Source organism: Sphaerodactylus townsendi, linkage group LG02, assembly GCF_021028975.2.
Source record: "Sphaerodactylus townsendi isolate TG3544 linkage group LG02, MPM_Stown_v2.3, whole genome shotgun sequence".
NCBI lineage: Eukaryota > Metazoa > Chordata > Lepidosauria > Squamata > Sphaerodactylidae > Sphaerodactylus > Sphaerodactylus townsendi.
This window is the reverse complement of record NC_059426.1, coordinates 28,608,005-28,628,367: the sequence shown is the minus strand read 5'-3', so window position 1 is coordinate 28,628,367 and position 20,363 is coordinate 28,608,005. Positions and strand designations below refer to the sequence as shown.

The 20,363-nt window shown below is 41.9% G+C and overlaps 1 protein-coding gene across 1 annotated transcript in view; it reads left to right on the top strand.

Moving 5' to 3' along the window:
- MAP3K20 (mitogen-activated protein kinase kinase kinase 20) overlaps positions 1-14,093 on the top strand; it is a 132,712-nt gene extending 118,619 nt beyond the window's left edge. The window contains exons 17-20 of the mRNA XM_048484851.1: positions 4,817-4,933; positions 8,138-8,212; positions 9,298-9,448; positions 12,534-14,093. Coding sequence (XP_048340808.1) covers positions 4,817-4,933; positions 8,138-8,212; positions 9,298-9,448; positions 12,534-13,234 — 1,044 coding nt within the window. The 3' untranslated portion in view covers positions 13,235-14,093. The remainder of the gene's footprint in view (positions 1-4,816; positions 4,934-8,137; positions 8,213-9,297; positions 9,449-12,533) is intronic.
- Positions 14,094-20,363: the final 6,270 nt, after the last annotated feature.

The window sequence follows — 20,363 nt, the reverse complement described above, 5'->3', positions numbered from 1 at the left end:
GTGTGTAAAGTGCGGTCAAGTCATGACTGACTTGTGGCAACTCCATTGGGTTTTCAAGGCAAGTGATTAAGCAGAGGTGGTTTGCCATTGCTTTTCTCAGCAGTCTTCTTCGGTAGTCTTCTTCCAACTACCGACCCTGCCTAGCTCCCAAGATTTGACAAGATCAGTTATATTATACCCTCTCATATCCCCTTGGCTCCATTACAGTTCTTATAATATCTCTGTGGGAGTTTGTCATAATTTCTCATCCCCCCCCCCCCCCCCCCCAAAAAAAAAAAAGGCTGTCAAAAGTCTGCAGAGTTACTGTTTTTTCCACCTGGAGGGGAATCCAAAGGTCCCTCCCCTTCATGTATTTTTTGCACTTGTTTGTTTATATTTTAAAGCTGCTTATGGCTCATCCTTGTGGATCCATAGAGCCAATTGAGTGTCCTCTGAGTGGGTGCAGCAGGTGGGAGTCAGACACAACTGTAGCTTCGTCAGCATGTACAGAGAGACAGAGAACAAATCTTGAGAAGGATGTTGTAAAAAGATATCCTAAGACACATTTAACTAAAAATAGAACTCATGGTGATGACTCCATTCCAACCAATCATCACATGTTCCATCAGAGACTAATGTCTCAGTCGCCCCCTGCTCTCCCCACTCCCCGAAAGAACAAGCAGGGCCCAGTGGCAGCAAGACACTCTGCGACCTGGCCCGGCACCAGCCTGCTTAGTCCCCGTCTACCCTCCTCCCCCCAAAAAACCAAGCAAGGCCTGGCAAGGCACCCTTCCACCTGCACTGGCATCAGCCTCCCACCAGCTCCTGCACCAGGCCACCCAGTTGCCCACCCACACTTCCCCCCCAGAAAAACCAAGAAGGCCTGACAGGGCAGTAGCAGCAAGATACCCTCCTGCCTGGCCTGCCACTAGCCTGTCCGGTCCCCCACCCACCCACCCTCCCGCACCAAGTTGGATTTAAATTCCTCCCAATTAAATAAAGTGTCTCCTGGGGGTGAACACTGGAAGAGACTCGGGTTCTGGTTGTGGAGGTGAACACTGTGCCAAGGTTAGGGGATGGGGACAATCAAGGAAGTAGGCAGGCAAGCACTATGCCAACAGTGGGGGCCCAGGCAAGCAGAGCGTCAGTGACGGGGTAGTGAACAGAGAGCCAACGATTAGTGGGGGGAGTGAACAGCCAGCCAGTGTTACAGTGGGAAGGCAGAGACCCAAAATAAAAGATCGGAGAGAGAAGATAAAACTTGAGGGGGCAGGCAGAAAAGATGAAAAAGGAAAATGGAAAGGGGGGAGATGAGGAAATGAAAGGATGAGTGGGAACAGAGGTAGAAAAAAAAGTTTTCCCAGAAATAAAACTCATGTTCAGAGTACAGATCCTGCTTTGCTGCTGCACCCACTACACCAGCTGTCAAGAGCCTGCAGTATTATTTACCACAGCGGGTTTTACTGCTGGTCCCTTAATAAGCCACATTTCCAAGTTATTCAACACCAAGTCTTGTCTGGACTGTAAATTCTGTTTAAGATTTCCTTTTATTTATTTATTTATTTATTTATTTATTGTTTCGATTTATAAACCGCCCCATCCCCTGGGATTTCTATTGGAATTGTGGGTTGTTGTTTTTTTACAGCTAGATGAGTTTTAATAACATTCATAAACGTTTTGTGGAGCTTGGCTTTGTGTTAGAATAGAATAGAATAGAATAGAATAGAATAGAATAGAATCTTTATTGGCCAAGTGTGATTGGACACACAAGGAATTTGTCTCCGGTGCATATGCTCTCAGTGTACATAAAAGAAAAATACATTTGTCAAGAATCATAAGGTACAGCACTTAATGATTGTCATATAGGTCTAGTAAGCAATCAGGAAACAATCAATAGTAATGAAAACATAAAATGTAAAATCTTAAAATAAAATAAAAATGAAAATGTCAGCACAGGCTATAGTCATACAGTCATATATGGGAGGAGATGGGTAATAGGAATGATGAAAAAAGTAGTGCAGTAATTATATAATAAATATATAATAAATAGTTTGACATTATCAAATATACAAAGCTGGAAATATCCATTGTGCTTCTATTCTACTATATCTTATTAGGCCTCAAATGGATCCCTGCCGTACTAGCATGTCCAGAAAGAGTGTGTTATCTCTTGTGTTTTCACCTTATAACTAATTGAACCTTGAATAGAAACCACACACATTGTGCTGTTGACTGCATCCTGACCCCATTGTTTATATTTCCCTGTCTCTATAGTATGTGTATATATTTATGACTTGAGGACAAACTCTATACATCTGATGATCTGGGTTCTATTCCCACTGGTGCCCTCATAAATCTGTTAGTCTTTAAGGCACCATGAAACTTCCTTTTGTTTATTATGCTCTGAATTACCACAGGCTGTACTAACAGTTCAATCCAATACATACTTACTTGGACTGAGCACCATTGAATACAATGGGGTCTACTTCACATTCAATCTGCCTAAAATTCCACTAGCAAGAAGCATTACTGACATAACAAGCAGGGCAATTCTAAACAGAGCTATACTCTTATAGGCTCATTGACTTCAGTGGATTTAAAAGGGTATAACTCTGTTTAGAACTGTACTGCATAAAACATCTGTACATCAAACTGTCTTGTTGGTCTGTTGATATATAACTGCTGCTTATGTGTTGGATCCTCATTTGGCTTCATCGTCAAGGCTTAATTAATCTTTTTTTTTTCACACTGCAAAACCTCTACAGTATTTTTCAACGGTTGCACAAAAATTACTTCCTTTCCATAGGTGCTGCATCCACAGTTCATAGCAGTATCTTTCATTCAATGTTTTGGAAACACCACCAATAATAGCTGGCCTTCCCCCCTGCTTTTTGTTGTTATTGTTTCAGGGTTAACCTCACCGAGCCAGGAGATCAATTGATGGATTTCCCTGCATTTTATGCTAGTTTTTCTATCTCTATGTTTGTTCGCTTCCTCTGCATCCAAATCTTCCCTTGCACAGTGGAACCTCGGTTTTCATTGCCTTTGGTTTTCACCGGATTCGGTTTTCATCGATTTTTTCAGTGAAAAATTTGTCTCGGTTTTCATCGATTTGCCTCGGTTTTCATCAATTTGCAGTAAGGTGCAGGGGCTTGTGGAGAAAAATCACCTGGACAAAGCTGTTGCAGGCCGTGTCTGCAACTTCTTTAATGACAATGTCTTGCCCCATTTCAGACTAATCTTAAAGAGGTGTCAGAAGCAGACCTCTTTGGACAGCTTTCTGGTGCGACATTGGTCCACTGGCTCTGAAGCTGGTCTTAGTGTTATTGTTTGTTACTGTTTTCAGCATTAAACACTATGTTTATTCACCAAAAACTGTGTTTTTGGTATGTTTTTTGGAGTGCCTAGAATGGATTAATTGGATTTACATTGATTCCTATGGAAAAGTTTGCCTCGGTTTTCATCGGTTTCAGTTTTCATCGATTCTTTTCGGATGAATTACCAATGAAAGCCAAGGTTCCACTGTACCAGGAAGCTATGAACCCACTGGAGAATTCATCTCTGATCTTGACAACTGAGGTACTTTTACATAGTTCAATTGTCAGTTTGGGCCCCATATGCAAGACATTACTTTATGATTCTTATGGTTTAAAAAAGTTTTTAAGTTTATTTCAATGATACAGGGAGAAGGATTGTCATGGAACTCTGGGAATAAATACATATGGAAACTGTTCGTCATCCAGACAGTTTTGAAACTATTTATGTTCAAGTTATCCAGAAGACAACTTTGTCAAATGTTTGATGCTCATACACATATGAGCTTTAAATAAATAAAATGTCACAAACCATACTTCCGTATACTGGTGTGTGTATTCATATATATAACCAACTGTATGGCTAACTGAAGGACTGTTTATGCATCTGATGAAGTGAGTTTTAATCCATTAAAATGTATGCCACAATATATCTGATACTCTTTCAACTGCCACAAAACCTTTTTGCTTCTGTGTTTCGTATTTACTTGGTTTTCCATCAGGACACGCTAGCCAGTCTGTGTGTGTGTGTGTGCGTGCGTGCGTGCGTGTGTGTGAGAAAATACCATATGCAATGAACATACTAACTTCAGTTCCTCTGTAAATATAAATGAATTGCTTATGGGAAAAAAATCCTTGATAAACTTTCTTCCAAAATACCAATGGCTCTGCTCAGATGTGGCCTCTGATCCACGCAGGAAAATGAATTCCATATCAGGACATGAATCTTTCAGAGGTCTTTTACTTATATGGCCAGAGATTCTTATATTCTTCCCAGACTCACTGATTCCCTCCCATTTCCTCACAGCTACCACGGGGGAGGATATTTGATGGTTAGATGCAATATTTGTTTTTTGTTTTGTTTTTTTGGCTGCTGATGGAGGGAAATATCAGATGTGCACAAGAAGGAACAATTAACCTTGCAGTACTTTTAAGGCATCCACAGAATTCTTTAAAAGGGCAGCTGCTGTTCAGATTGTATCTTAAGCGTCAAACTGAAAACTGGGTTGTCTGATCACCAGGTGGCAGAAAGTTTTCAGTCTTCATTATTTTCTTCTACAATTTTAATAATGGTCTTGGAGACCCTTAAAATGCAGCATCCGTGATCGCCAAACCATAGTTCCAAGAACCACATATGTTGGTAAAGAAGAGGTATTTGATAATCAAATTAATGGCAATGTTTGAAAATGTCTGTTCCTAAAACACATAAAATTACTAATGGATGGGATTTTTGCCTGGGGATGGAAGAAAGAATTGTTTCCATTTACAGTTCTGAAAGTTTGTGTTTTCTTTTTTTATATTAGGATAGTAAATGGAAAGTGTATATGGAGATGGATGGAGATGAGATTGCAATAACTTACATAAAAGATGTGACATTCAATACTAACTTACCTGATACAGAGATCTTAAAGATGACCAAGGTAAGATTCTGTTGATAAGCTACATGTCTTCCTACACTATTTATTAATTTAACATTTATATTTATGGGTTCTTTACATGGCTGGTATGTTAATTACCTATGCTTCAGATAACCAGATATTTTAATACTTTAAAAAAAGAATTGAAGGATACTCAGATGCATAGAAATAGAGTTGGTGGCTGGAGAGAATCACCTTGCTTTGTTTTTTAAATACAAGCGAAGAAATAAATATACATCTTTGAAGCCCGATGTTTCTCCCACAGATTAATGCTGTTCACATCTGCTGATTTCTACACTGATCTGTTTTCAGAATGCTATCCTAATGGATAATTAGATAGTTGCAGTGCCTGACTAGAAACTGAGATCCATAGAGATCAGCAGTTCCAAAGACATTTTATTTACCTCATTTATGCTCTAACCATCTTTTCAATGGGGACCCAAAATGGCTTACATTGTTCCCCTCTCCTCTGTTTTATCCTCACAACAACCCTGTGAGGTATGCTGAACTGAGAATGTGTGACTGGCCCAAGGTCACCCAGCCCGCTTCCATGGCAGAGTGAGGATTCAAACCTGGGACTCCCAGATCTTAGTTTGACATCTAACTATTATATCACACTGCCTCAGACATCACTATACTCTGACATCGTCAATAAACATGAAAAACATGTGGCATGGTGTAAATTGTTGTGTACACGGGATTGGCTAATGAGGCCCTTATTCATTATTGTTGTGGGAAGTTAAGCATTTAACTGAACACTTTAGCGTCATTAGCTAACTTTTGCTGAATTGTGCCCATTCAGTTTCACCCTTTGGCTGTGGTAGGAAACTAGGATTGCTAATAGTTCTCTTAAGCACATTTCCCTGTTTGTAACTATTGGCCGTGGAACTATGTCAGGGGGGAAAACACACTAATTGGCCAATTTGCCCCAGGATGAAATTTATAAAATACAGTGGACAAAAAAATTAGGTGGCCATTCCCATGAACCCAAAGGGATCTTGGTTTAATTTTTCTGAACAGAAGACTGAAATGCCACATGGCAAACTCCTTAAAACCAAGAGGAGTTAAAGCACGGTTTGATCATACCAGTCCAGCATCCTGTTTCACACAAGATGTTTCGTCCAGCAGCCAACCAATTGCCACTGCTATTCAGAGATTTGTGCCTGTGGGTATGGAAATTCCTTTGGCGTTACTGCTAGTAGCCACTGATAGACCTATTTTTCTCTGTTAACTTGCCAAATCCACAGCCTGCCAAATCCAATGTATATATTATTGGGGAAACCATTCAGCAGCAGCAGCAGCAGGAATTAACTTTTTACATGGATGCTTACTTTGTCACAAACAAGGCTTCATTTCCTGAGAAGATAACCTGGAGGTTTGGAGGTGGACATGGGTGTAGTTTTGTGAAACGGTGTCTGGGTTTACCCTGGTTGCTACAGCCCCCCCAAAAAAACAAACTGTGCCCCCCCCAAACTCCCCAAGTTCAGGGCAGGCGCACAGGTCAGTGGGGCTCACCCTGCCCCAAACTCCTCATGGAGCTGGGGAGCGGTGGGAGCATTTGATGCTGGCCTCAGCTCGCCTTGGTCTACTTCTGGTCAGGTGGAGCTTGGGGGCGGAGCCAGTGAGCCTTGATGCTCACTTTGATCCTGGCCTCAGTGAGGCTTGAAGCTGGAGCCAATTTAAAGCTGGAGCTGGGTGAGTTGAGGCCAACATCAAACAGGCCTGCTCTGCTCTTGAACTCCATATGAAGTTTGTCTGGTGTTCAACTGTGCCCCTGCCTCAAACTCCATGGGGGATTGGGGCTGGGGTGCAGTTGCAAGGGGGGTGGTCCTGTTATGTGCCCCTCAGGAAGTGGCACGCAAGGCTCCAGTCCCCTGCACTCCCCTCACTATGCCACTGATGATAGAACCTGAGGAGGTCTCAGTGGGGTACAATGCCATAGAATCCACCTTCGAAAGCATGCATTTTCTTCAGGGAAACTGATTTCTGTAGTCTGAAGATGAGCTGTAATTCCATTAGATCCCTAGGTCCCACTTGGAGGCTGGCATCTCTGCTAATCATTGTCAAGCCAGTGTGGTGTAGTGTTTAACAGCAGGTGGATTCTAATCTGGAAAAATGGACTTAATTCCCCATTCCTCCACCTGAGTGGTAAAGGCCTATCTGGCGAACCAGATGTGTTTCTGCACTCCTACATTCCTGCTAGGTGAGCTTGGGCTAGTCACAGTTCTTTGGAACTCTCTCAGCCTCACCTACCTCACAAGATGTCTGTTGTGGGGAGAGGAAAGGAAAGGAGCTTGTAAGCCATCTTGAATCTCCTTACAGGAGAGATATAAATCTGAACTACTCCTCCTCCTCTTCTTCTTCTTCCTCGTCCTCTTCCTCCTCTTCTTCTTCTTCCTCTTCCTCTTCTTCTTCTTCTTCTTCTTCCTCTTCCTCTTCCTCTTCCTCCTCCTCTTCTTCTCCTTCTCCTTCTCCTTCTCCTTCTCCTTCTCCTTCTCCTTCTCCTTCTCCTTCTCCTTCTCCTTCTCCTTCTCCTTCTCCTTCTTCTTCTTCTTCTTCTTCTTCTTCTTCTTCTTCTTCTTCTTCTTCTTCTTCTTCTTCTTCTTCTTCTTCTTCTTCTTCTTCTTCTTCTTCCCGGATGAAAATGACTGAAGACGCATATCTGCTGCAGTTATAATTATTACAGAGACTATGTGGGAGTAGGAATAAGTCTGGTCAGTGTATGGGTAGGAACACTGTGGCCCTGAAATCCCCTATTTGCCCCTCTCTTTTCCTTTCCCAGCTAGTGTGCTGTGATGGTTTAGCTGGGAAAGTGTGTGTGTGTGTGGGGGGGACCTTCCAAAGGCTGAAAAGAGGGGTTTGCAGAACTTAATTGTAACATTTTGAAAGTAGATCTTAGCACCACCCTTTTCCCCATCGAGTTTGTGGGCAGGTGTCCAGGTTGATACTTTGCCCACAGCTATCTCACAGCAGCCCCTTTTGAACTGGAATGACAATATGTTTATTTGTGATTTGGCTAGAGCAGGGAGTCTTCTAATCATACTTAGAAGGAGTGTGACATTTGGGAAGGTATTTCCATTTAATTTGAGTGCTTCTTGCATCCCTTGTGAGGAAAAATTCTTGTACAGGGACAGTCACCGATGAAGCAAAATGAAGAAGGATTAATGAACTCTTCAAATCCTTGAACACAATGTCATTTTCTTGCAGCCGCCATTTGTAATGGAAAAATGGATTGTAGGAATAGCTGAAGATCAGACCGTGGAATGTATTGTTACTTATGAGGTAAGTGCTGGTGGAATGAGCAGTCCACCCCATTTGACAGTAGAGTTTCATAATAAGGAACTGGCATTCTTTAACTTTTTACCCACTGTAGTAAAGGCTAAACACTGTAATTAATGTTCAGCTACCTGCTTCTGATACCTATCTGAACGTCGTCTTCAGAAGCCATGCCCAGACTTCTAGCTGGGAAAGATCTCTCCCTTATGTTATATGCACAAAAAAAATTACTTTTTTCTTTGAGTAATGGTCGGTGTAGGTGGTGTTTGTTGAAGAGATCATCTTTCTTACCTTTTTGGCGAAGCGCTAATTAGCAGAGCAGAGGAACAACAGGAGAAGGGAAAGGGTGAGAAAGAAAACATAAAATAAAATCTAGAAGTAATTTAGCCATGTATAATAGGATGGAAATTAGCCTTTGTACAAGGAGGTTTTTTGGATACTTACAAAAAAGTGTTTCATAAAGACCAATGGAATATTTCACACTGAGGCTAGTAATTGAAATTTTTGTGCTGTCCTGTGGCATGGATTCAAGCAGCGAGACAGCGATATAGGAACATTCTGGACCTTGCTTGCTTGCCTCAAAAGTGAAGAACAGCGGCTCTCTGTTAACAGAAAGAATAACCCTTGGTTCCTTTCAGACAGTAGCTCCTCACAGGAATCAGAGCTTGATAGCAGGATTAAAGCGCTAGCCACTGTAGGCAAGCTACCACAAGGGAACCCCAGCAACAATACCTTCTTAATGCCCTACCTTTTCCAGCAGAAAAGATTATTTACTTGAAGCACCACATGATCTCATAATTACTAAATGATTTTTTGTTAAAAGCCAGCCATTAAAATCTTGCCGTTATACAGTACACTGTTTTGAGAAGGGAGGAAAGAGCATAATTTCCTATCAGATTGGTTCACAACTGAACAATCTTTGGTACAGGGTAGGAAGATAGTATCAAACAAACCCAGCATGTCAAATTTAGGATACCATTGGTTTCACAGCTGAAAGCACAACATCCGGACAAATATTGCTTGATTTGTTGTGAAGTTTTGTCTGTTCCCACCCTAGAAACACCTTGGTTCTCTTTCTCTCTTTTCAACAGAATGATGTTAGAACTCCAAAATCCACCAGACATATCCAGCCAGTGCAGTGGTGTAAAACAAAACTTCAGGATGAGGTGAAGTCCATAGAGCTCAAAATCCAGACATCGCTCCCAAATTCAGAAGTCAGTCCTCGGAGTAGATCCAATTCTAGTAAGTCAAAAAGCTTTGAATCTAGGAGGGTACACAAATGGAAAGAAAGGCTGTCTCAACCTCCTCCTCTGGTGCTGCTATCTAAGGGAAGACATCAACATTCAGGACAAGGAATATGGCTGACTCTGTTCCCTACCCAAACCACTGTTCCAGACTCTACCTTAATTCTAGTTTGGAGTTCTTGTTTTTCGTGAGCCAAGACAACAAAACCATAGTTTGCAGTTTGCATGTAATTTCCCTTGAAATCAAAATATTTCATTAGATCATTGTGTACAAGAGGAATCACGGGGATGGAGTGATGAGTCTGAGGCCCCTTCCGCACATGCAGAATAACGCATTTTCAATCCATTTTTTCACAATTTTTAGCAAGTGGGTTTTGCTATTTCTCACACTAAAATCCAGCCGCAAAGTGCACTGAAAGTGAATTGAAAGTGCATTATTCTGCATGTGCGGAAAGGGCCTAAGAATCTCCTAAACTCTTTCCTGTTGTGACAAAACGTGGCTTATGGTTGCACCTGAGCCATGCTGGAGATTAACCTAAATCAGTGTTTCCCAACCTTTTCGAGGCCAGGGTGCCCTTGACCTCACTCTTCATATCTCACAGTACCCCTGCTGCCACCCTCCACCTTCCCCTCCCATTGCCCCTGCTTGCCACACACCCCACCTTCCCCTCCCAGGGTGAAGGGAAGCACTGGGGGTGGCTGCTGATCTTGTGGCAGGCCCTGCCCCATGGGCCAGCTCCATGTCCTTGCTGGCGCCGGTGGGAGACACCACAAAAATGAGGGGGGGCGGTAGTGTTGCCGCGGTACCCCTGGGACATGCTTACGGGACTCCAGGGTACCACGGAACCCTGGTTGAGAATGGCTGACCTAAATGGTCCAGTGCAGTAGTCCTATGCCTTTATGAAATAGTCTACCAAGATTTATTCTGATTATTTATTTTAAACATTTGTTGGCTACCTGTCTTCCTTATGAAGCTTAAGGTGGCTTACAGTATAAATAAATACATAAAACAGTATGCATAAAATAGATGAAAATCAAAAATTTTAAATCACAATTTATAACTTAATCAAATGTGGTTCCTAACAAACTGTCTTGTATCGCCTCCTAATGATCAAAAGTGAGGGGACCGGGCACACCTTCCTGTGTGTTTCATAATCATGAGGCTACCCCTAAAAAGGCTTTCTCTTGCTTCCCTCCAAATTAGCTTTTTTGATTGATGGGATAGGCAGAAAAGTCTGCTTTGTGTGATCTTAGTTCCAGGGCAGGAACAAATGGGAGAAAAGATGGAACAGATACTCCGTCCCAAGCTTTTTGAAAATGTTTTCAAAAAAATTATTTCTGCTGTGTGGCATGGCCCATTGCTGTGTTCAGATTTGTGAGTTGGGGCATGTTCTATAATGTGATGGTGACTTTGAAACAACCTGGAGTAAAAAATCATTGCTTGGTCACGCTGGGGGAGGGCGGCTGCCCATGGGGGGGCGCCAAACTCCAGTTTGCCTAGATACACCACTGGGCGTAGCTACAAGGGGACCAGGGGGGGTGCGCATTGCACCGGGCACACACCTGGGGCGGGGATCAAACTCAGATTTTGCCCAGGGCTCCAGTTTGCCTAGTTACGCCACTGTTTAAAACTCTCATAGCTAAAGCAACATAAATTCCAATCAACCTAGACAAGAATAAGGAGGAGAGGGATGGGAGAGAGGGAGGCCATTAGGTGGTAAACTGTTGCTGCCTCATCCATAGGCGTGGTGGAACAGCTTTGTCCTAAGGGCCCTGTGCATTAAATCCCACAGGGCCCAGGTCTCATATGACAGATGTGCCACAGGTGGAGACAGCCTTGGCGAGAGAAACCATGGGTCTACCATATCCATTTCGTTCTGCCCTTCCATTAAGGAGTTCAGGGCAGCACTATCCTGCCCACCATTTTCTCTTCACAAAAAGTCCAGTCTGAGGGAGCAAGTCCTAAGCAGAGTTATACCCTTCTACTTTGCTAGTTTCGAAGGGGGTAATTTTGCTTAGGAATGCATTGTTAGTGTATTCATTGCTGACAGGAGTTATAAAGTCATGTCTCCCACAAATCCTACTCAGACATGCCAACCAATACCCCACACTGACTGCCACTGGTTGGTCTGGAGGGTTTCTCTGGCTGTTTATTTATTGCTGATAGATTAAACACAATATTTGAACATTACATGGAGTGATGTTATTTCCCAACAGAGGAAAAAAGGCATGACTAAATAAAAACATTTTATCGCAGCCCCGTGCTGTGTATATGTACACAGTCCCACTATATTCTATATACTTCCACCCATGAATACAGCCTTAACAGTTCTTAAATATGCCTTATAGGGCAAACTAAAGGTAAAGTGAGAGATCCGTGATAGGATTTCTCAGGTGGATCCCACATGGGCCAAAAACAGCAGTGTGAAAACGGCGTAAACCCTTTTACACTGTTTTAACCCCTTTTACATCCTTTTCACACCATTTTCACACTGCTGTTTTTGGCCCATGCGGAATCCGCCTCAGGCCCCTTCCGCACATGCAAAATAATGCACTTTCAATCTACTTTTAATGCACGTTGAAGCTGTGCAGAATAGCAAAATCTATTTGCAAACAATTGTGAAAGTGAGTTAAAAGTGCATTATTCTGCATGTGCGGAAGGGGTCTCAGAGTTCTTTTTTGCTTCCAACCAGCTGTAGAGAGTTCCAGTTTTGATCAAAGCACTGGTGATGGATAAGAGATTTGTCTGTCCTTTCTCCATGCCATTCAAATGATCTAAGATGTCATTAGCTTTGCTGAAGGGGGAGAAAAAAGACAAGTGCACTTGGGGAAGTGCACTTGGGGAAAGGGTTTGACTCTTCTGACACTCTTCTGACACTCCTTTCCAAGTGGGTTAGCAGTCTCATCCAGCTGCAGTCTCATCCAGCTGCACTGAAGTAAAAAAGGAAAAATGTGGGGAGGCCAATCTCAAAATCATCTGGACAGCATATGTTAATGTGTCCATACTACTAGGGCTTATTTAGGTGGAATGCCCATTGTCTGAAATTTGAAGCTGATGCTGACCGTCGTTTTATTTGATTCAGGCATTGATTGCCAGTGGATGAACTCATTAAGGATGCGCATGGTGACAAGCAGTCCTTCTCTCCAGCATTCTCGCCCTCACAGCCCCAACAACTTATTGAATTTACCTTACCTGGAGGATCAAGACACCTACGCTGCTGCTGTAAGACGGACCCAGGTTCCCGTAAGCTATCAGATTACCTCTCTTAACCAATCGAGAAGCTCTTCTCCAACGCCGTATTTATCATCTCTCCATTTAAATTCCAAAGGAAGTAGTACTTCCAGCGCGGCTTCTGACAGCCCTTCGGAAAGAGACAGATCCAAATCGAGAAACAGGAACAACTATCATAGTAGCGCACCTCGTAGCATGTCCACGGGCGGAAGACGTTTTATAAAAAGTGCATCAGGGACCCAAGCAACAGCGAGGAACAGCGACAGGTTTTACAGAACTTCACCGTCAACGTTCAGTGCCACTCAATATCCCTCGAGGTCACATGACCATAGAAAGCATCCCCACTACCAGCAAACGCCCAAGCCCATACCGGGAATGCCCTTGAAAACTGAAAGCAAATCCAAAGTAGTAGAAGAAGAAGAAAGCAAAGTTAGTGAAGGGGGATGGACAAAAGTGGATTATTCAAAGAAGTCACATCGACAAGGCACTGTGGGCAAACAAAATAGAGAGAAGTCAAAAGGGATGGGAAGAAGCAAAAAAATATCCCAATGAAGATTTCCAAGCAAATGTAAATTGAATAGAATGTTTTGCTTCGACGAAGAGAAAAAAGATTTTTAAAAAATTGTTTTTAAAATATTCAGCACTGAATGAAAATAAAACTGGTTTACCTGGGAAGGAAATAATTTTGAATGATCTATTTAATAGGAGGACACAGATTCTCCAGTACCCATTAGGTGGGGTGCGGGAACAAGATGGCCTTATTCCGAATTTCAGCATACTAGATGCTTCTTTTCTTGTTTGTCGGATGCTGTTGAAGTGTGCATTACTTTCACACTTAATAACAGAAGCATGAAATAAATGTGCCTCACGATTTCCAAAAAATTGTCCTCAATACTGACACACAAAAGAACTGCTATATCTATGTCACTAAGGAAAAACTGTGACAAGAAAGGATCTTCTTTCTTTGCTATGCAACTCTCTGTGAAGTATTCTATCTGTCTCAGTTCTCTTCGTCCTTTCCTTGCATTTCCTCCTAGCTATTCTTCCGTGATAGGGAAATTCTGTGTTTCCAGCACCTTCCAAGTTACAACCCTACATGTTTCCAGTCATGGGACATTGTCTACAGGAAGCTAGAAAACAATTGAATGTTGTCTACCAGGAGCTAAGAAACTGTGAGAGAAATGTCCTTGATGTCGAACTCTTTGGATATAATATTTATTGACTTATTATAGAAATTGGATTAATTGTATTTTATTATTATGGAAATTGTATTTTAGGGGTACTGTGAATATTTTTTGTCTTTTAGTCTTCAGCTGAGAGCAAGTATGGTGTAGTGGTTAAGAGCAGTGAACTCTAATCGGGAGAACCGGGTTCGATTCCCCACTTCTCTACATAAATCCTCCTAGGTGACCTTGGGCCAGTCACAGTTCTTGCAGAACTCTCTCAGCCCCTGCAGAGGCAGGCAATGGCAAACCACTTCCGAATGTCTCTTGCCTTGAAAACCGTATGGGGTTGCCATATGTCCGCTGTAACTTGATGGCACTGTCTACCACCAATAAAGACAAATTGTATTATTACTATGGGTTGCCATTCTGAGAAAATGGGATTCTTGGGTGGATGGGGTCTTAAGCTACAAGACTGCAGTTCTGTACAACCCACAAATCCCATTCCTCCAATGAACATATTTCAGGATTACGCTATTAATTTTTTGATACGTTTTTGAAACAACGGCAATAAAATTAAAACCTGGGCTGGCTAGCACTGCTGTTTTCTCATGAAAAGGATAAAGTTTCTAAGTGAGAAAAGTGAATTCGAAATAATGTAAATAAATAGCATATATGGGGAGAAGGCACCATCAGTTCCCAAATTTAAAAAGTTTCCTGCTCTTCCCATTTCATAAATATGAATATAAAGCATCCCCCGAAAGTAAGACGTAGCAAAGTTATATATATACCTGTTTCCCCGAAAATAAGACAGTGTCTTATATTAAATTTTGCTCCCAAAGATGCGCTATGTCTTATTTTCAGGGGATGTCTTATTTTTCTGGTATTCTGTTCGTCGGGCATGCTTCCAAACAAAAACTTTGCTACATCTTACTTTTGGGGGATGCTTTATATTTAGCACTTCAGCAAAACCTCTATTACGTCTTATTTTCAGAGGATGTCTTATTTTCGGGACTCTTTCTTCTTCTTAGAAGGGCAGGGACAGCGGAGTGAGTGAGCCAGAGCCTAAACCTCTCTCAGCTTCTCTTGCCTGTTAACACAGCTGGAATTGGGGACATCTTCCGGATCCTACATAATCACTTTCCATCCAAGCAACTATTAACGGGTGCACAGTTTATGTATACAAGAGAATGAAGTTGGCGGGAAGTTGGAAGAACATTGAGGCAGTAGGAAGGGTTGTACCATTTCAGACGACAGGAGAATCACGGAGTGTCACATTCTGGAATGCTCCCCTATTTTCAAAAACTCTCTGCAAATAGTAGATGACCTACTTCCCGCTATGGTAGTTTTCAGTTTGCATGGAGTTTTGACAGTGAAGGAACATTCAACACTATGATCCATTTACAGTCTGAAGTGGTAAATTCCATTCTGTCACCTCAATATTGGATATGCATAAAATTGAGTTGTCAGAAGGTGAGGACATGGGAGGCACAGTCATTACAGCAGTGATTTTTTTTTACTCATCTTGCCCCCCCCCCCCCCGCCCCTGAGTCGCAGCAGGGGTCTGCTGACTGTAAAGACCTGGCAACTCTGTGTGTAAACCAGGCCTAGTTCCAGTCTGTACATGCAGCAGAATGAGGTAGTAATGAGATGGCAGAACCATCGTAGAATGGAGCATAGCACTTTTAAATGCAAGTGGAGAAATGTATTTTTCAAGTTCCTCTATGTAAAAAGAGCCTCAGACACCCCCTAACAAGTGGGAAACTCCTTGCAGGCAGGAAGTGGGGCTTTAGCCTCTTGAGGTACCAGATTTTTAATGGCAGGGAATGTTTTATACGGCTCGAATAATGTCTGTTTAGGGTCACATGGCATCTATTCTGCACATATATCCAAATGTAGCAAGATTCTTCTCTGAAACTTATGAAAATGGAAATTCATTTGTCACAGATTCTCCGGAGCATTTCCATGAACACAATAGGTTCGCCCTTAGGTTTGGGACAAAATGTATGAGGCTAGAGCGTGGTTCAGGCTTTCCCTGCGATTCTGTGGCAGTCCTGAGGAATTGTCAAGCTCACTGCCGTTAATTATCAAGATGTCCAAAATGGATTCCTCTGCTGTTTGTCAGCAATTGAATTCTGTGCCTAATTTTAATCTGCACTGTACTTGTGTGTCCACATCTGCTCTGTTAAAGCATTCATTAGCATTTAAAGGGGAACTGATGGTATTGATCACTCTTATTAAAACCAAACATTCAATGCAAAAATGACTGGCTAGAAATCTTCCTTGTGTGCTGGAATTGCTCTTGAAAATAACAGAGTTCTGTGCAAAAGGAGGAAAAATAGGGGCGAGAGAGAAGCTTTAAAAATTCCATTTTAGGAAGGAAAGGGAGGATTTCTTGTAAAATGGAAGCTATGTAGTTTAAATGTACAATAATTCTTTTGAAGGAGATTTTTAAAATTACAATCTATCAAGAACACGTCCTAAGGCACATTAACTAACCTGAATGTTCTCCCTGTCTTAAACAAGTAAAAATTGTCAAAGCGATGACCTGATCATATTAACAGTATTGTTTCCAGGTGGGCGATGTGTAGGTAATGAAGGACACCATGTCTAATTGTTATGTGTAATGGCACATTCCAGAGGATGCCTTGCATGGCATATCGAGGGGAGTTTTCTTTGATATATTCCCTCTTTTTAATCATTATTTAAGATATAAAGGTCCTGTCTTCCTTTGCACCTGATTATAGTCTAGTTCTCATTGTAGTATCTGGGCTCTACCATTTCCGCTTACACATTCTGGCTTGTATAATGGGGTTTGGGAACCTTACTAGCAGAGCACTAATATGTCAAGGAATAGGCTAAGCTAGAATCTTCCTCCTTGACACCATGTTTTCTGGATGAAGGAATGTTTGTTCGTGTACCACTTTACATATAGTCGGAATCCACATGAGTGCACGAGTCTATCAGTGTCAATATTGCCTACTCCAGTGGTGGCGAACCCTTGGCACTCCAGATGTTATGGATTACAAATTCCAATTGGCCATGCTGGCAGGGGTTGATGGGAATTGTAGTCCATAACATCTGGCGTGCCAAAGGTTCGCCACCACGGGCCTACTCTGATGGGCAGCAAGCTTTCCCGGGTCCGAAGTAGGTAAGGGAAAGGGGCTTGATCACTCGTAGAAGGTCCCAGTTCAGTTTCTGGCATCTCCAACTAAAAGGATCAAGTAGTAGAAACCCTGCCTGCGACCCCAGAGATCTGCTGCCACTCAGTAGACAATACTCAGTAGACCTTGACAGACCAGTCTACTATGGCAACTTCATGTGTTCTTTTATATCCCATTTGATCCTTTTAACTGTGGAGATTTTGGGGATTGAACCTGGGACCTTCTGCTTGCTTTATCACTGAGTCACAAATTTGCTTCCTCATTGAGAACATGGTCTATATGTGCAGAAACAATTTTACTGTGTGTGACAAGTTACCCTTCAACCCAGTGGTGGGATCCAAAAATTTTAATAACAGGTTCCGATGGTGGTGGGATTCAAACAGTGGTGCCGCCGTACACACGCACGGAGGTTGCTTTAGTAACCCCTTCTCGGCACTCAGAAAAAAATAGTAATTAGATTAGAGAAAATTAGAGAAGTGGTGAGAACTGGTTGGATCCCACCTCTGCTTCAACCCCCTTACTACAGTTATCCCTTCCACATTATGACTTTCCCTGCTGTGGTTTTGATATATCACGGACTGGCATAAGAAACTAAATGAGAATTTTGAGGATGTTATGGGGAAGCCGCAGATGGCATGCAAAGGGCAGCTGACGACACAGAAAAAGTTAAGAAACTCAGAAATGCATAAAATATATGCATAGTATTATGCATAGTATAGTATTATATACTATATATATATATATGTATGTACGTGTGTGTGTGTGTACCAGACAATAAGTTTGAATTTCTTTCTTTTTCGTTTTTTTTTTACTTTTTAAAAGACATTATATATGTATATTTTTAAAGTTAAAAGTCTTTTTTAAAGTTTTAAAGTCTTTTTTAAAGTTAAAAGAAAAAGAAAGAAATTCAAACTTATTGTCTGGTACAAAGGGAGGGCCAAAATATTTTACGCAGATTGCAGGGAGTGCCGCACCCATAACTCCAGCAATGTGGAAGGGATAACTGTACAGGTCTATCAGTGTCAATATTGCCTACTCTGATGGGCAGCAAGCTTTCCAGGGTCCGAAATAGTGGTTAAGAGCAGCAGTGGTGTAGTGGTTAAGAGCAGGTATACTATATAATCTGGAGCAGGGGTCTGCAACCTGCGGCTCTCCAGATGTTCATGGACTACAATTCCCATCAGCCCCTGCCAGCATGGCCAATTGGAGTTTGTAGTCCATGAACATCTGGAGAGCCGCAGGTTGCAGACCCCTGATCTGGAGGAACCGGGTTTGATTCCCTGCTCTTCCGCCTGAGCTGTGGGGGCTTATCTGGGGAATTCAGATTAGCCTGTACATTCCAACACACACCAGCTGGGTGACCTTGGGCTAGTCACAGTTCTTCTGAGCTCTCTCAGCCCCACCTACCTCTGGGGTGTTGTTTGTTCACGAGGGGTATTAAGGGTAAGGAGTTTGTAAGCCCCTTTGAATCTCCTATAGGAGAGAAAGGGGGAATATAAATTCAACTCTTCTTCTTAAAATGCATTCACATTTGCTTCAAGTATTACATGGCATGCAACTACTTCTGAAATGGCTTGTTCCAGCTTTTTAGAATCCTAAAGGGAAAAGCCCTGCCCTGCCCCACTGGCTTCATCTCCCCAGAGGTTTCTCATGTGTACTTATATCACAAAGATGGATCCCCAACCATTACAGCTACCATCACAGCTAATTCTCTCCCTTTCTGAGATAAGTGAAATACAAGCAAGACTATGATGATAATGATTTGCCCATTTATTTATTTATTTGATTTGTACCCCATGCTTTCCTGACATGTCTGTCTCTGGGTGGCTTCCAACAGAAACACAACAATAGAACAATTACATAAATGAATAAATTAAAATCCCACTGTAAAACTGGTAATAAGTTGGTAAGAAAACCAGATGGCGCCAAACTCAGTAAGCACTAGACCAAAAATGTATTTTAGACAGATTTCCCTCTCAGGGAACATACATTGGCATACACAGCATTCCAGTACTTTCACTTGAGAGTCTAAATATAGCAGAAAGAACCAGATCTAGCTTCTCTTGCTTGCGATACTGTCAAAGGCTGCACACCATCTTGTCAAAATGGCTTATTTCCAATGATGTCTCTGACATCATTGCTGGAGCAATTAGGGGAAGGGGCAGACCTTGACCCGAGCTAACAGATTTACAGGCGGAGGCTGACATATGATTTGCTATTAACACTGACTTGCTATTAAGTCTAACACCAGCATTCAGTCACAACACACTGCAAGCGGATGATTAAACTTGAATTCAAATACAAACTACTATGGTGTCATGCCATCACTGCTGAAATATCATGATGAACTTGATTTGCCTTAATTTCTAGATATTTCTAGATACCATCACTGCTGAAATATCATGATGAACTTGATTTATAGATTTGCCTTAATGTCTAGATATTTCCAGATACCATCACTGCTGAAATATCATGATGAACTTGATTTATAGATTTGCCTTAATTTCTAGATATTTCTAGATACCATCACTGCTGAAATATCATGATGAACTTGATTTATAGATTTGCCTTAATTTCTAGATATGTGATTTTTCATTTTTAAAAGAATATCTTAGATGTCCCCCCCCACAATAAAAATCCCTGTAGCTAAATATTATTATCCTTTAAAACATAGTTTATTTTTCCCCCGTAAGGAGTTGCTGCGTTGAGTTAATTCATATCCATAATATGGCACCTTTTCCCTGCCCCTCAAAAGTTGCTGCTTTAATTTTTATTTCCTTGTGCAACTGGCTGTATTTGACTATTGCTGATAGGAGCGTTCGTAGGGTACCCTACATGGGCAGACATCAAAACCACCGTCCTCTGACCATTATCCAGCAACTTGCTGCATTGATTTAATGAGGCGAAGTTGCTCAAACACACTTTGTTCTTCTCTTCCCCCCTGTGAGAAATCACTCAAAACAATGACCTCTGGAGATGGTGCTACTTAGAACAATTCTTCTCCCCAACTCCATTGATGCTGCAGAGCATGAAACTGACGCCAAAGGGCTTTGTAAATTCACTCCCAAGACAAGTTGAATTTGGTTGTTTTTAAACCTCCCACTTGTGAAAGATAGTGCTAATTATAACATTTCATGATCAGACAATTAAAGACACATTACGGCTCTTGTTGGGTGGGGGGGGGGGGAAATAAAACCTTGGGGGAGAATATAAGCATTTTGAATGAATAAAAAATAATATGTTTTTGTACATTTACATTGTATATCTGTTCTGATGAACTGTGGAAGGTGAACAGTTCAGATTAATTTGTTCCGTGACCCTGGAGTTATGTGGTACTCGTGTGACAAACCGGCA